Source organism: Bombus impatiens, unplaced genomic scaffold, assembly GCF_000188095.3.
Source record: "Bombus impatiens unplaced genomic scaffold, BIMP_2.2 scf_0463, whole genome shotgun sequence".
NCBI classification, from domain to species: Eukaryota; Metazoa; Arthropoda; class Insecta; order Hymenoptera; family Apidae; genus Bombus; species Bombus impatiens.
This window is the reverse complement of record NT_176882.1, coordinates 106,767-122,078: the sequence shown is the minus strand read 5'-3', so window position 1 is coordinate 122,078 and position 15,312 is coordinate 106,767. Positions and strand designations below refer to the sequence as shown.

General features: G+C 27.0%; 4 protein-coding genes across 10 annotated transcripts in view; 3 read left to right on the top strand and 1 right to left on the bottom strand.

Moving 5' to 3' along the window:
• The first annotated feature begins 201 nt into the window (after positions 1 to 201).
• On the top strand, positions 202 to 6,219 carry LOC100748581 (C2 domain-containing protein 3). 2 transcript variants are annotated; one of them, XM_003490664.4, is made up of 12 exons: positions 202 to 368; positions 599 to 1,491; positions 1,566 to 1,667; positions 1,738 to 1,866; positions 1,953 to 2,228; positions 2,295 to 2,557; positions 2,631 to 2,780; positions 2,865 to 3,047; positions 3,110 to 4,042; positions 4,115 to 4,306; positions 4,403 to 4,692; positions 4,774 to 6,219. In XM_003490664.4, exons 1-12 carry the CDS (start codon positions 202 to 204, stop codon positions 6,158 to 6,160), a joined length of 4,965 nt encoding a protein of 1,654 aa, XP_003490712.1. In that variant the 3' UTR covers positions 6,161 to 6,219. The 2 variants fall into 2 exon arrangements, with proteins under 2 accessions (XP_003490712.1, XP_024224268.1); XM_024368500.2 differs by lacking the exon at positions 202 to 368 and having other exon boundaries at positions 625 to 725; positions 809 to 1,491; positions 4,774 to 6,160.
• On the bottom strand, positions 5,880 to 8,145 carry LOC100747492. The gene is made up of 6 exons (XM_033321549.1): positions 8,034 to 8,145; positions 7,696 to 7,877; positions 7,403 to 7,596; positions 7,066 to 7,318; positions 6,792 to 6,987; positions 5,880 to 6,098 (listed from the first exon to the last, which is right to left on the bottom strand). The coding sequence occupies exons 1-5, from the start codon at positions 8,050 to 8,052 to the stop codon at positions 6,859 to 6,861; spliced, it is 777 nt and encodes a 258-aa protein (XP_033177440.1). The 5' UTR covers positions 8,053 to 8,145; the 3' UTR covers positions 5,880 to 6,098; positions 6,792 to 6,858.
• A 670-nt stretch (positions 8,146 to 8,815) lies between these two features.
• LOC100746420 (general transcription factor IIH subunit 1) lies at positions 8,816 to 13,503 on the top strand. 2 transcript variants are annotated; one of them, XM_012387342.3, is made up of 8 exons: positions 8,816 to 9,197; positions 9,987 to 10,189; positions 10,474 to 10,675; positions 10,788 to 10,944; positions 11,024 to 11,569; positions 11,647 to 11,974; positions 12,045 to 12,220; positions 12,299 to 13,503. In XM_012387342.3, the coding sequence occupies exons 2-8, from the start codon at positions 10,036 to 10,038 to the stop codon at positions 12,419 to 12,421; spliced, it is 1,686 nt and encodes a 561-aa protein (XP_012242765.1). In that variant the 5' UTR covers positions 8,816 to 9,197; positions 9,987 to 10,035; the 3' UTR covers positions 12,422 to 13,503. The 2 variants fall into 2 exon arrangements, with proteins under 2 accessions (XP_012242765.1, XP_003490697.1); XM_003490649.4 differs by having other exon boundaries at positions 8,817 to 9,078.
• A 403-nt stretch (positions 13,504 to 13,906) lies between these two features.
• The window catches only part of LOC100745622, an 8,805-nt gene continuing 7,399 nt past the window's right edge, over positions 13,907 to 15,312 (top strand). For 4 of the 5 annotated variants that reach the window (XM_012387297.3, XM_024368510.2, XM_024368511.2 and 1 more), the window contains exons 1-2: positions 13,907 to 14,554; positions 15,069 to 15,292. The gene's annotated coding sequence lies outside the window, so the exon portion shown is untranslated. Of the gene's footprint in view, positions 14,559 to 15,068; positions 15,293 to 15,312 lie in introns of all 5 variants that reach the window. The other variant, XM_024368509.2, reaches the window with a different exon arrangement.

Sequence of the window (15,312 nt, the reverse complement as noted above, 5' to 3'; positions counted from 1 at the left end):
TATTAGTTTTGCACTCGATAATTAAAGACATAAAATAAAAGTGTCAGTTTTTAATATATAAAATATCTATAGCAAAAAAGTACAAAAATACAAAATTTATCTAGAGCGATACTTTTACACTTTTTACTATTAATAACCTAGACTGATGATAAATGTAAATGAATGTACAAAATCAACAATGTATTATATTACGGAAAATAAATGGATACGAAGATGAAATTTAAAAAATCTTTGCCTCCGTTAGTTGAAGGCAAAATTCATGGTTATTTAAAATTTGTCATTGATGAAGTTATTTGGTCAAAGAAAAATTTTGGTGAAATTAGAATATTTTTATCTTGGTGGGGAGAAACTGATAGAACTGAATTTAGGTAAACTGTACTCATAAAATAATTTCTATTCTACTCTCTAAAGTTTTAATATCAATAATTTAAAGAATAGAAAGTGATTTTTAATGATGTTTAATCTAAATTAAAGTACCTGTCACTTTTTATTTTATATGAATTATCTGCTTCTTTTCTTATATTGTTGATTAAATAATTTATTTCTCTTTAGTTTTATATCTTATTGCATATATTTTAAAATATACATTTTTTTACAGACCAGCAGATATTACAAAAGATATTATAAGATCAGAGGAAGAAACAACTGAGGTTTATGCTATTCGTACAAATATAAATCTCTTTGAAGAATACATTAAGAATTGTGAATCTGTAGAATTACTGGTTGTTAGTAAAGAAACTAATATAATTATTGGAACATCACAAATCACAGATTTATTAGAGATCCTTGATTGTAAACCATATTTTAGATATGTACCTATTGTAAGTAATCATGAAAATAAAATAGGAGAAATTCATGTTTCTATGAAGTTAGAATATATGACAAAAGCTTTTAGTATGCAATTAAAAACACATAAATGTGGAAAAGAGCAAGGTACTGATAATACCTTAGTTTCAACTAGTAATAATTTTAAGAATCAGGATTATTTGATATCTGATAGGTGTACAGTTAACAAAAAAATAAAACCCGAAGAAAATGATACTTACAAATCTATTTTAAAATTGAAAAGGACAGAATTTCAAGAATCAGTAAATAAACTTAGTAATGAAGTAGCAGATAGACTCGTTGCTCAGATTGTTACAAGAGCTCAAAGGCTCAGAGGAGATTTATTTAAAGAAACATATGATGAAGATGAATGTAGTTTTAGTGATAATTCCATAAATAATGGATTTCAAACTCGTGTTTCTGCTAAAAATAAAGAAAAATTATATGAATGTGTTTTGTGCAAAGATATGATGTCATCTATTGAGTGTAAAACATGTGCATTGAAATCAACAACTTTACATCCAAGTTTGACAGATCTTGCATCTAGTAGTTTAAAAACATTTAGATATGATAATAAGAGTACAACAAATAATACATCTTCTTCAAAAATGAATTCCTTAATAGAAGATGCACTTTCAGAAAAAAGATTGTGTATTGATTCAAAAGGTTTATTAAGCTTTTAATAAAAATATTAGTCTCTTAAATTTTACTGTACTAATGAAAATTATGTTCTATTCTAGATGCTGAACTATTTGATTTTGCTACTTATATCCGAATTAATGTAGACTCGTTTACTTTAAGTCCTGCTGGTTATAGACGTGTAAAATCATCTTCATTATCACGTATGTAAATTTATAGAATTCATAAATATTTAACATCTTTTTATGAACTAAATACATATTTTTTTTACAGATAATGATAACATTTTTTCATCTGCAACATATTTTGTTCAGTATGATATGATATTCGATCATATGAAAGAAAATGACAAAAAGGAAAGTAAACCTGTAAGAATATGTTCTAAAAAACAAGCAAATCACGGTACATTGATAGTATTAACATATGGAATATTTATAATATATTTTACTATATATGTATGTTTAAAATTAATTAATATATTTTTACAGTGGTTTATTTTAATCACAACAGTGTATATAGAATATCAAAACTAAAATACTATACAGTATTGCAAATAAAATTTAAGATATTTGTTCGTCATGTCAATAAAAGATCATTAATTGAATTAGGCAATGCTACTATTAATCTTAATGAAATTATAAAAAATAAAAGTTGGAAATTCGCACAACATCTAAATATACTTAATAAAGAAATAAAAACAGGAGAATTAAATGTAATTATAGAATTAGGTTCAGATTCTAATCATTATGAAAGACAGTACATTAGTAAGTATATATAAAGTAGAAAACGAATGTTTATATCGAAGATTTAAATATACTATATTTTTTTAGATAGTATGTCTGTTAAAGAAAACATTCCTATTTTGGATACATCAGAATCACTTAGTGAAGCTAAAAATAAAGGGAGCAAGAATATTACAAAAAATCAGTCTACAACAGATAATGAAGTACTAACAATTTCGGATGGAATAGTAAATTTTCCAATTACTGATAGTAATTCAGTTATTACAAAGTGTGTATCACAATCCACAACAGAAAGCATAGATGATAAAAAAACGGATATAAAACATGACAAAAATAGAATACAAGATAAGGTATAAAAATATGAATTATACTAAAAATGTGTATCAAATAATTATTTTTAGTGATGAAATGATTACTGTGTAGGTTTTACTTCACGGTTTAATATATGTAGTGGAAGGGAAAGAACTATCAGAATTAAATACTTATTTAATATGCAGAGCATTTTGGAGAGAGGATAAGACTAAAAGTCAAGTCTGTAACAATACAAAAAATCCATTTTACCAATTTTGTCAAGTAAATATTTCTGTGTATTCAGTACTTATATCTCTCATGTATATATGTGTGTGTGTATGTATACATATAAATTTTACATTTCAGTTAGTACCCCTTATTTATGACAGTGATTTATTAAAACGCATTAAAGACAATTACATAATCATTGAAGTTTATTCAAGAAATAATAATATAGATAATCTATTAGGATTAACAAAATTATCTGTACATCAGTTATATGTTGCATACAGAGATCCACGAGTATTACCATATTTATTATTATCTAAGGTATGTCATTTTAAATTAGTATAACTTAATTATTTCGTTCTTTACATAAATTATCATTTTAGTATCCTGTGGTGAGTGTGGATGGCTGGGTACCAATTATAGATCCTGTAACTGGTCAATCTTCTGGTCAGTTGTTTGCACTGGTAGCTCTTGGAACTGCTGAACAAATTACGTTATTAAAGAAGTCAAGAAACTTGCAAACTATGAGTGCTACGTCACAAATATTGCATTTAGACAAATTTTCTGATTTTACAAATTATTTACAAAATACTCCTCGCATACATGCTTTCATTAAAGATGAAACAGAGTTGTATATTTCAAATTCGAAAACTCAAGAATGTCAAACAGATATCTCAACTGTTAAAGAGTTCAAATTTAATGAAAAATCACAAGAAAAAACTTCAAATTTAGGACATTCTATTCTACAAAATACAGTTGATCATTTAACGCAAGTTTTAAATGTTAATAAGATTAAAATAGATCAAGCAATACAGACTGAGATAAATTTTGAAGAAAAACAACAATCGAACACAAGACAGATATGTTCAAACGAATTGAACTTTAATAACAGTTCCGATGATGGTGATAATAATAGCGTTAAACACAATCTTTATTTACCAACAGAAACATACAGGAGTGTTGGAGTTGGTGCTGAGTACAATGAAGAAACTGATCAACATCCAAAAAGTAATCACAGTAATACAACATTTGAATCATCAACTATAAATCATGTAGAGAATGAATCAACGAATTCCACATATAATCAAACAATGTTTAGAGCTATTGTGGAGATTGAGTGTGCATTACATTTGCCAAAAGTAGAAAAAATTAATGAAACTGTTGAACCAAGTACATACGTATCATTTCAGGCCATTAAATCTGATCATACAAAAGCTTCAAACTCGTATATGATTACTAATATGTTTCCACATAGTTGCAACCCTAAATGGAATTGGAAATGTGATACAGCATTACCGACAGAACTGCTTTTACATGTATGTAATTTTCTTAATTTATTTATAAAAAATCCTTTCCCCTTTAAATAATTTTAAACATTCTTTTTTTAGGATAAAAAGAGATTGATTCTAAAAATTTGGCGAATATTAGATACAGATAATAGTATGGAAATAAACTTAGAGAAAGATATTGTTATTGGATTCTCTGCTATTGATCTTTCAGTTTTAATTAGTGGCTTTCCGACAGTATCTGGTTGGTTTCATATAATGGACTTTACTGGAAAATGCAACGGACAAATCAAAGTATTATTTATTATATATACATGTATATGTATATGTTATTATATTTGTTTTTACTTATTGTTTATTTTACTCTTTACTGTACTATTTATATTTTAGATATGTATAACACCACTAGCTAATTTATCATTATTTGGAAAACCTATGACATTGTTAAGTGCAACCCGACTACCAATATGTTCTATGTCACAATTAAATTTGGTTCCATTTCATACACATATGTATGAAACACATTCTCATGATATAGAACAAACTAAAACTAGTAATATCTCATCAACAGTTACACAGGAAGAAGAGAAATCAGAACATAGTGAAAATCAATTAAATGATCCTATCACTCACATTGATTTTGAAGATGTATCTATGTCATTCTTATCCTTATCCTTAAAGTAAGTAAATTTTATTACATTTCAATAATTTACAATGAAATTATCATACTATTATAAATGTGGTGTTCATATTTCTTATAGACAAAAATTAACAGAATTAGATGAAATAACAAAACGTCTAGAATCACGATTACGTGATGTCACAAATACGGCTTTTGAAGATGATTTAGAAAATGAGTTTGAATTAAATGAACAAAGTAGCGATAATGAAAATAACGATTGTAAAATTATCACTCCAATACTATCTATTGCTACAAGAGATTACAATAGCAGAATATGCCACAATCCAAGTACTACAGAAAACGAGAACCAAAATACATCAAATGAAACGAGTATTCAAAATTTTTTGTCTCAAACTTATATTAGTTACAACAATGCAGTTAGTTGTGAAATAATGAAATCTGATTCTTCTAAAATATTGAATTCTTATAGTAAACGAAATTTATCAAATGACAATTCTGAAATACAACAAAGTGAACATTTAGTGCACAATAGTAGACCATTGGACAATACTTTCACTGATTACCCAAAACGAGGTGCAAAAGCACATATAAATTATTTACTTGATAAACTATCTCTGCAGTTTCCTACACAAACCTGTTTGACTAAGACTATACCAATGGAAAAAAATATTACTAATGTATTAACACATTTACCAAGTAGTAATAATTTACAAGGCAGTAATAAATATAACCAAGAACACAAAACATCTATATTATGTAATCAAATGGATGACATATATGAGTTAGCTATCCAAAACTCTGAAAATCCTATAAATAATTGTACAACTAAGTCAGAGGTTGATACATATGATAAAAATTCATCTGAGATATCTATGCACTCACAAACTGCTAATAAAGTATCGAAAGTAATTCGTGAAGAATTAATTGCTGAAGAAAATAGCAATACATCTAAATGTGATGAATTAACAACGTATCTTGTAACTTCAAATATTCGTCATATGGATTTAAATAACATTTGTAATCCTCTTTTATATCAGCATTTAGTACCTGATTTACATTACTCACATACACCATTAGAAGAAGGAACTATCAAACAATTAGATAATCGATACAGTAAAGTGTTTAATAAATCAATAAGTAATAGATTAAATAGAATACATAGTTCGTTGGAAACTAATTTATCTCTAGCAAATGCTGAACGTTTTAAAACGATACCATCTGGAGTATCAGAAAATATTGATAATAGTATTAATTTAACTGTTCTCCATAATACTAATTACAATGATTTATTGGCAAGTAATAGTACAGAATCAACTACAACTATATCAATTAACAATTCAATAATAAAATCAATTGATTCAGAAGTAGTTGAAAATGGCGACTCTGTATCTTCTGAAACATCTCTTCTTGTGCTTTCAAGGCAAGCGCCTGATGGTGGTAACCCTATAGAAGATAATAAAAATCCATTAATTACACAACAAGAAGATGAAATTCTCCACTCATAATCAAGTATACTTATAACTAATATGTAATAAATTTATTACACACGCATCTATAATCATAATCATAATTTACACTTATAAATATATATCTTGACTACATTACACATATTTTTCTTATTGCATATAGTAAATATTGGATTGACAACTAAGTGATTACGGATTTTACCATTACCACCTAATGACAAAATCCGTAATCACTTAATTGCCAACCCAATAGATATAAAAATAAAATTCTATCGCTTTACAGTATAATATTTGACATTTAAAATATCTTATTTAGATACATTAATACAAAGATAATACAGAATACTAACCTTTTTATTAAAAAAAGTGATATTTATATAAAATTATTATCACACATACATAATAATAATATCACTATGGAAATACATTATAAAGAATCCATTATTAATTAAATCAATAATATTATTCAGAATATGTTTTTAATGTGTTTTTATATAAATACATAATTTAACTATTTTTCATATACTTTTTTGTGTACACAAATAAAAAGAAATTTTTTAAATAAATTATTAATTAAATCCATAACATGTCAAATAAATATAAAATTTTTTAATAAATAATTATTTGTTCATAGAACATAACAGAAGTAGATATTAAAATTACACCTCACCTGTTTTGTTAAATTTTTAAAATAGAAAATTTTATATTAATACAAACTATATAGAGTATAAATAAAATTATTCATTGAAGTAAGTAGAAAGATAAGCTTCTTTGTGTATCCATTGTACAGCTCGTCTAGGATGCATCAACCATATTTTTGCAGTTGTAGTTTCATGTTGATGCATAATTGAACAATCTCGTATTTTCTAAAATAAATAGAGAAATGAATAAATAATTAAATGTGTATACATTCTCACATGTACATAATTAAAATAAAATCTTACACGAAATTGTTCTAATTCTTTTTGTTTAAACTTTGTTTCCTTCTTATATTCTTTAATCATACATGGCCTACATAAAAATATTTCATTTTTTAAATGCCAATAATCACCAAGTGGTTTTGTCCCACATATCTTGCAAATATCTGTGTTTCGATTACAACATTTAAGATTTACTCCAAGATTCATTTTTACTCTACCACCAAAACTGTGTTTTAATGTAGGACCTTTTCTTTTAATACTAACATACATTCCTGGGCTATATATACATATTGTACATTAAATGTTAATTTATACACGATAAGTGATTATAACAATTGTTCCACTTATACTACTATTATACCCTGGAGTTGTATTGTCAACAAAAGTCTGTCTTTTGCTGCTAGAATCAAATGGATACTTTGATTTATGTATTAGTTTAGGAAATATAGAAGTATTGTAATCTAATGGCGATGGATAAATATCTTTCACCTCAACTTTTTTACCAAATCTAGCAATGCCACTGTAACCTCTCTTACTAATACTATGAGAACAAGGCTGAAACAAAATATGTAATATAAAATTATATTATACTTATTTCAAATATTCCAAATCTGTAATTAATTAATATTGTATATTCTAAACGACTGATTATACCTTAGTTATAATTGTTTTAAATGATTTTAAAACATCATATGAATTAGGTGTTACACTTGGATGATCTTCTAATGTATAATATCTCATAAATGGAGTCATATTTTTTTTTGAAGTATCGCGGGGACATCCTGATCCAAAACATATCTTTTGCCGCTCTTGTTTTTGTATGACGTATTTAAATCCTATTTATAAATAGCACTTTTTTTAGCATAAAGTATTTTAAGGTAAATTTATTAGCAGATACGTTACGTTATAGAGGGAGAGAGAGAGAGAGAGAGAGAGAGAGAATATGCTTTTAATTATAAGAAAAATATAATACTAATAAAATACATTTATACCTTCCTGACTAAGTGTCATTATTATGAAAATATAGAATGTATTTAGTACGAATGTTATAAATTTCAAATTTATATTAGGAAAATCAATGATTATAGCAGTAACATATATGACATACTTATTGGCAAAAAAATTCCATGTCAAATATCCCTAACATTGTGATATTATTTTTTATTGTTTTCAACTCGAATTTGTCTAGTATTTTATATACAACTTTGTGTTTTTATTAGTATATTATTTTGCAATTGCAATGAAATTAGTTTCAAAATAAATGCATAAAATTATACGTTATCAATAAACTATATTTACATAGCACATTAATTCAGATTGTGCGTATATAAATATATTATAGATGCAAATGACTTTATATTTACAAATCACGCGAATAAGAAGCAGCCAATCAGTGCACTGTAATTTATATTCTGCTCAATTCTATGAAATTAAAATAGAGGGCATCTTTTTTGCGTATATTTTTATTACGATGCACAAAAAGTTATTTCTTCATATGAAATCGTCATCAATATTTGGTATCTTTACTTGTTTCACTTAATAAAAATTTCTAATTTGTATATTGCTATATCATTTATTTATAAATACGTAGGATTTGTGTTATAATTATCAAAATCAGGTATATTTCAGCGCCCTCATGTAACTACGCATGCTTATATTATATTCTACAGATATAACTTACGCTGTTTGAGTCAAATTCATAACTTTCGTGAAAGAAAATATCATTATTTGTCACTTGGATCTGTATTAATTATTTCAATTCAGAATATATGAATATAGTGCATAGTTACAGGCGATATGTTTATTCAGATAAGAAAGAAATAAGAAAGGAATGTTTTAACAACAGGAAGCGTTACAGAAGTTTAGTCGAACAACAGAGTGCGGTAGTCTTAGCAGGTCGATGGTGCTATTCGTACCGACGATTCGTTTGCAGCCGTCTTTGCTTCGCGATGCGTCCACTGATGTGTGTTTCTGCACATGGCCGTGCCGCCCAACGGGCTTCTGCAGTGTTCCACGATTTTTCGCACTTTAACACCGGTAAATGGACTTATTATAGTTAAATTTCCTATTCTAACGATTAAAAAACACGCGTTCTGTGCCTTGAACTATACAAAAAGCGTTTTTCGTATTGATAGCCATAATTAATGAATCAAAAAGTGAGTCACGGGTAATATCGCATCAGTGTTTAGTTCACGATGTAGAGTTAGCATTTTTCCTCGATTTTCAAAGATCTCATTGTTTATAATATTACAATCGATTTTGCATAACTATATGTTATAAGATATTATTAACGAAAATTTTTTTTAAGTCATTATGTTGTAATGTAACATTCAAGGACGCACAGCGACAAATAAATCGTAATTCCTAAATATTAATACATCTTATCTAAAATTGCATAATTCAAATATGTTACATTATTTTATACGGAAATTGTAAAGATGAATACAATTATATTTATTTAGAACGTTGAGAAGTTCAATACATTTATATTGTTTACTAATACGAAGATCATACGAAGTTCACGAAACTTTTTAAAGTAATTATTTTTTCATAAATATATAAATTTTCATTAAGTGCAATAATATTTGAATTAAATTTTTTTTTTTCAAATAGTTATACATCATGTATATTTGTTTCCTTCAGTATTTTATAGAATTGCTATGATTTCAAATATTAAATATTTGAGTATTTCTTAAAAATTAATCATTTTGTAGAAACTAATTTTTTATATTATGATATGATACTATGATAAAGATTTAATTGGCATGAAAATTTATGAATATAAAATTCAAATATAAAACAAGATTCTTTATTTTTATGCATTTATTTATATAGGAGACTTATAAATATCAGGATATAGTTATCCTAATAATATTACATATAGTTATATATTCATAGGTCTTTCTTGTAAACATAACATACTTATTTTTAAATATATTTTTTAGGATTGTATTTATCATTTTTAGAAGAATTATATTATATATTACATCCACCATGACTACATCATCGGAAGATGTTCTAATGCAAGTAGGACAAGTTCGTTATAAAAAAGGAGATGGCACTTTATATGTCATGAATGAAAGAATAGCCTGGATGCTTGATAACAGAGACACTGTATCAGTCAGTCACAAATATGCTGATATTAAGTGTAAGAACATTCGTGTAAAGATGAAAATAATGTTCAATAAAAAGATTATTAAAGAAAACTCGCTTTACTATAACTTTACTACATGTTTTACTTTCGATGTACTAATAATTTAATTATTTATATCTATCTCTTATGTTAACATATATCAAATATATATTTATAGTTTAATCTTTTCTGTTTAATAGAGCAGTACAATTGGAAAATTATCAAAAGGAAAATTTATATTTACTGATATTAAGTAACTCTTTGAAATTTAATATATTACACTATACCTTTCTTTGTAGTACAAAAGATATCACCAGAAGGAAAATCAAAAATACAATTACAAGTTGTATTACATGATGGTTCATCGTCTATATTTCATTTTGTAAACAGAAATGGGCAAGAGGCACAAATTAAAGATCGTGATGATGTAAAAGAACTACTTCAGCAATTATTACCAAAATTTAAAAGAAAAGTAAATAAAGAATTGGAAGAAAAAAATAGGTAAGGTATTTCATATTACAGTGATATTTATATCTATACTATTCATATACTATCATATACTATACTAAAATATATCTATATCATTCATGTATTAAAATGTATTATTTAACAGAATGCTTCAAGAAAATCCTGTACTGCTTCAGTTATATAGAGATTTGGTTATTACACAAGTTATTTCATCTGAAGAATTTTGGTCACAACATGCTGCAGAATATACCCAAGCTAAAAAAAGTCAAAGACAAGAAATAGGAGTAAATAGTGCTTTTCTGGTAAGAATTTTTTGCTATTAAAATACAAATCACATACTAGAAGAATAAATTAATGAATAATTCAATACATTATTTATAGGCTGATATAAAACCACAAACTGATGGTTGTAATGGATTGAAATATAATTTAACTGTTGATATTATAGAGTGTATATTTAAGACTTATCCAGCAGTAAAAAGAAAACATCAAGAAAATGTGCCTCATAAAATGTCAGAATCCGATTTTTGGACAAAATTCTTTCAGTCACATTATTTTCATCGAGATCGTATCAATGCAGGGACCAAGGATCTTTTTACCGAATGTGCCAAAATAGATGATCAAGAACTTAAAAAAGATATTCAATCGGGTATTGATGATCCATTGGTGGATATAACTTCTTTTGAGGATCAAACTCTAGATGATAATTATGGGAATGGACCTAGTAAATCTGACAAAGTTTCAGGAAATATTGTACATCAAAGTATGATTAAGAGATTTAATCAACACAGTATCATGGTTTTAAAGGCCAGCACTGCCAAACAATCTACACAATCCATTCAACCACAATTAAATGGATCAACGCCATCAGCAAGTAAAACTACAACACTGTCTAATCAGTTAGATGAACGACCAAAGACTAAAAAAGTAAAGTTATAATATGCATATACATTTTAATATAAAATAATACATCCAATAACAATATGTATATATTTTATTTTCAGCTTAGAATACAAGAAAAATTAATTTATGATGATCTTGATACCACTCATGATATTAATACAAATAATAGTGCACCATTAAATTTGAATCATATAGACAGGTATTTACATGGTCCAGTACCAGGATATGGTAATACGGAACCAACGTCTGAAGAACTTCTTATGACATTAAATCAATTAAGAAAGGAAGTAAATGGTTGGCTGGCAGGAAATAGTATACCAAGGCAATTAGCAACATCATTAGTTAGTCCAGCTGCAGCAGTCTCTGCTTTAGGAGAATTAACTCCAGGTGGTTCTTTAATGAAAGGCTTTAGAGAAGAAAGTCTTGGACGTGAGTATATATTATTAATTGTAAATCGAGTTGATTAAAATATGTAATATGTCGTTTATGTCAATTACAGAATTAATACCAAAGGATTTAGAAAAAGAACTACGTAATGTATATGTGTGTACATGTGAACTTCTAAGGCATTTTTGGCGAAGTTTCCCACCTACAACTCCACAGCTTGAAGAAAAAGCCATTAGAATGCACGAAGCATTACATAGATTTCATTCTGCTAAACTTAAACCTTTTGAAGTAAGTTCTATAAATTTTTCACATTTATTGGTTTACGTTATATTTTTCACAAGAAATGTTGGATGTTTTCTTTTTTAGGATCGTGTTCAACGAGATTTTTCTGCTGTTAGTCAACATTTAACAAGTCATTTAAATCAACTATTAAATACAGCGTATAGAAAATTCGCAGTTTGGCAACAACGTAAGATGCAAATGAGGTAGCCATTGAATAATTTGTCGTACAATTAAAAACAACGTGAATAAAGCAAAGCAATATTGGTCATCCTATATATATTGCATTTTATAATGTTACCATAATTAGGGATTAATATGGGTGTATTTCACAAAAACCAAAGCTGAATCGTGTCATGCATCCTATGCTGCCACATACTGTTTATTTATTCTTACAAATAATTGTGTTTATTATTGTTTTAAAATTTTCACAAATATTTTACTTTGATCCATCTGCAAGCGATATTTCATTTCATTAATATTTTCATAATATAGCATATAGTTTATTTATTTACTTTTCATAGGTTATTGTATATCATGTTGCACGTCTTATATTAATCAATGGTTGATATGATGAAGCTACAAAATTTCGAAAATTTAAATTCATATAAAAAGATATTACATGTAGAATAAAGTTAATACTTATAAATTTTCAAAAAAAAGCTATGATTGCGTATGGAACGTCTAAAATTTATAAAATGTAACTACGTAGATGAATGTGTGTTAAGAGAAATATCTATTGTACGATATCAAAGTAGCTGTGATACCGCCACTGTATTATTAAGATGTATTAAGAGGTAAATTTCGTCATTTTGTGAATGTTTATTTCTACATTATAAATATTCCTATACATGTTAATGGATTTAGAACATCAATCTTTTTCTTGGTATATTATAATTATATGAACGAAGAGTATGTTCTGTAAAAAGTATAAACGAAACAAATATTGTTTACCTGGAAATTTACAAACTATTAATGCACAGTGGCATCAGTATACTTTTTACGATATCTGCGATATACTCAACTAAGTGTCTTAATTGTTGAATCCTATTTTTTTTTTTATATATATATATTATTGGGTAAAGCAATTTGCAATTCGAGATTTCGTAAACTGCCTTGCTCACTTTCTCTATAGTAGCAATAATTTGGCAGTTGCCGAAATGAGTGATATCTAACTTAATCAGTAAAAAACCTTTGAGATCATACTCGGAAATTACGCTATGAATACTATTATAATATCGATTGTAAATATATTCTTACATTATCATTACAATAAATGTTATTATTATGAATTAGTATTTAGTTAATAACATCCTATTAAGTGACTAATTGCTCTTGTTATTAAAATATCAAGTTCATTAAAATATAAAATTACGGTACTGATCAACAAGTTATACATATGATGTACTCATTGTGTACATGTGTGCATAAGTCTCTTAAATCTTATCTAAACTTTTAATTTTCATTTAAACTGTATATATAATAAGATAAGAAAAATGTCAACAAGTTTAAGGTATATTCTTACTGGTTAATGCAAAAAAATAGCTATCTCTCAGGAGAAATGAAATTGCTTACAAGTAAGCAAGTTATCAAGGAGGTAAAGTATATCAAGTGGAAAAATGTTCGGTGCTGAGTTTCTTGAAAAATCCCGCCTGTTGATCCCTTTCTCTAATCCTTAGACAGTAGATGGCGCAGTTTATTGTTGATTTCGTTCAAAATGGCGGCCTGTAATGGGCACTACGGGGTAATATTGTTCAATTCCCCGCGATAAATGACCCTATGCAAAATTAACTCGCCACGGTGTATGTGCGAGTACCGAGTCTAGGGTGTATCCGGAATGTACACTTTTCTTCGAATGGTCAAATCATGTGAGCGGAATCACAGCGCCAGCCGATCGAGTGTCGTGCATTGGCCAAGTTTGTGTAGCCATATTTATTGTGTTATTCGGCAAGACGTTATACTATCTTATACACCGGCAAATGTAATTGATATCCAAGACATATGGCTATTTATTATTAAAGGTAAAATCATCGTTTCAGCATTCGCTTTTAATAAAAAACGTGGCGATTTCATTACCCCTGATGAATGAAAAGCGATTATATGAGTATACATATAAAACATTTAAGGACCTTAGTACAATAGGACATGAAAAGACGCTACATTGAGTTCTTTCCGATTCTTCAAAAGCGGCGCACATTTGTTGTTAGTTTCTTTTTAGACCACTGTTTCTACAATTTACAAACGGTGAAACTTGTGCAATGCATTAAAGTTCATATCTGTTTCTCTTGTTATCCTTAGTAGCACACATTGTGTTGTGCGATGCAAAGAGGATTTTACGAAAAAGTGAGTATTTTTTTTTATTAAAAATATAATTATGTGCTATTGTAATTTCAGTTGATTAATTTATGTATTTATTTAATTGCAATACTTTAAACGAACAAGTGAAGACTGTGATAAAGAAATTGGTTATATATCCATTGTTGTGATGTATCACTTGACAATTTATATACTAAATGACGTTGAGATGGTGTATTATACAATTGTATATTAAATATCTTTTTAAATATTTTTATAAAATTTTCTTCACTGTATTAATAATATCTGTGCAAATGATATTATTTTTTCTGTCACAAAATCTAAATTAATAATTAGTCACAAAGCCTAATGGCTAATTACAACAATGTCATATTAGTATTTTAAATAAAAAATCAGATGTTTAAGTATCTTATATAATACAAAATGCATTATATATATATACATATAAATAAAAAAACAAGTAAAATATTTATAATTTATTCTATATAATACTTATTTTATGTTTGATTAAATTGTATATAAAGACTGTGTATTTTTCCAGAAAAAGATGGAGGAACTATTATATCATATTGTCAGTCCTAATTATTGGATAAAGATATATAGACTATATATACAGTGAAAAAGTTTTTGGTAGTTTTTTTCTATCTATATACAAGAAATAGATATACAAAAGATTTGACAAAGAGTTGTGTTATGAATGTCAGTAACTATATGTGTAACATTTCTACATACAAAGGCCTGCTGTACGTGGACCAAGCAGGCTAGGCACTACCGTGCCAAGCTTG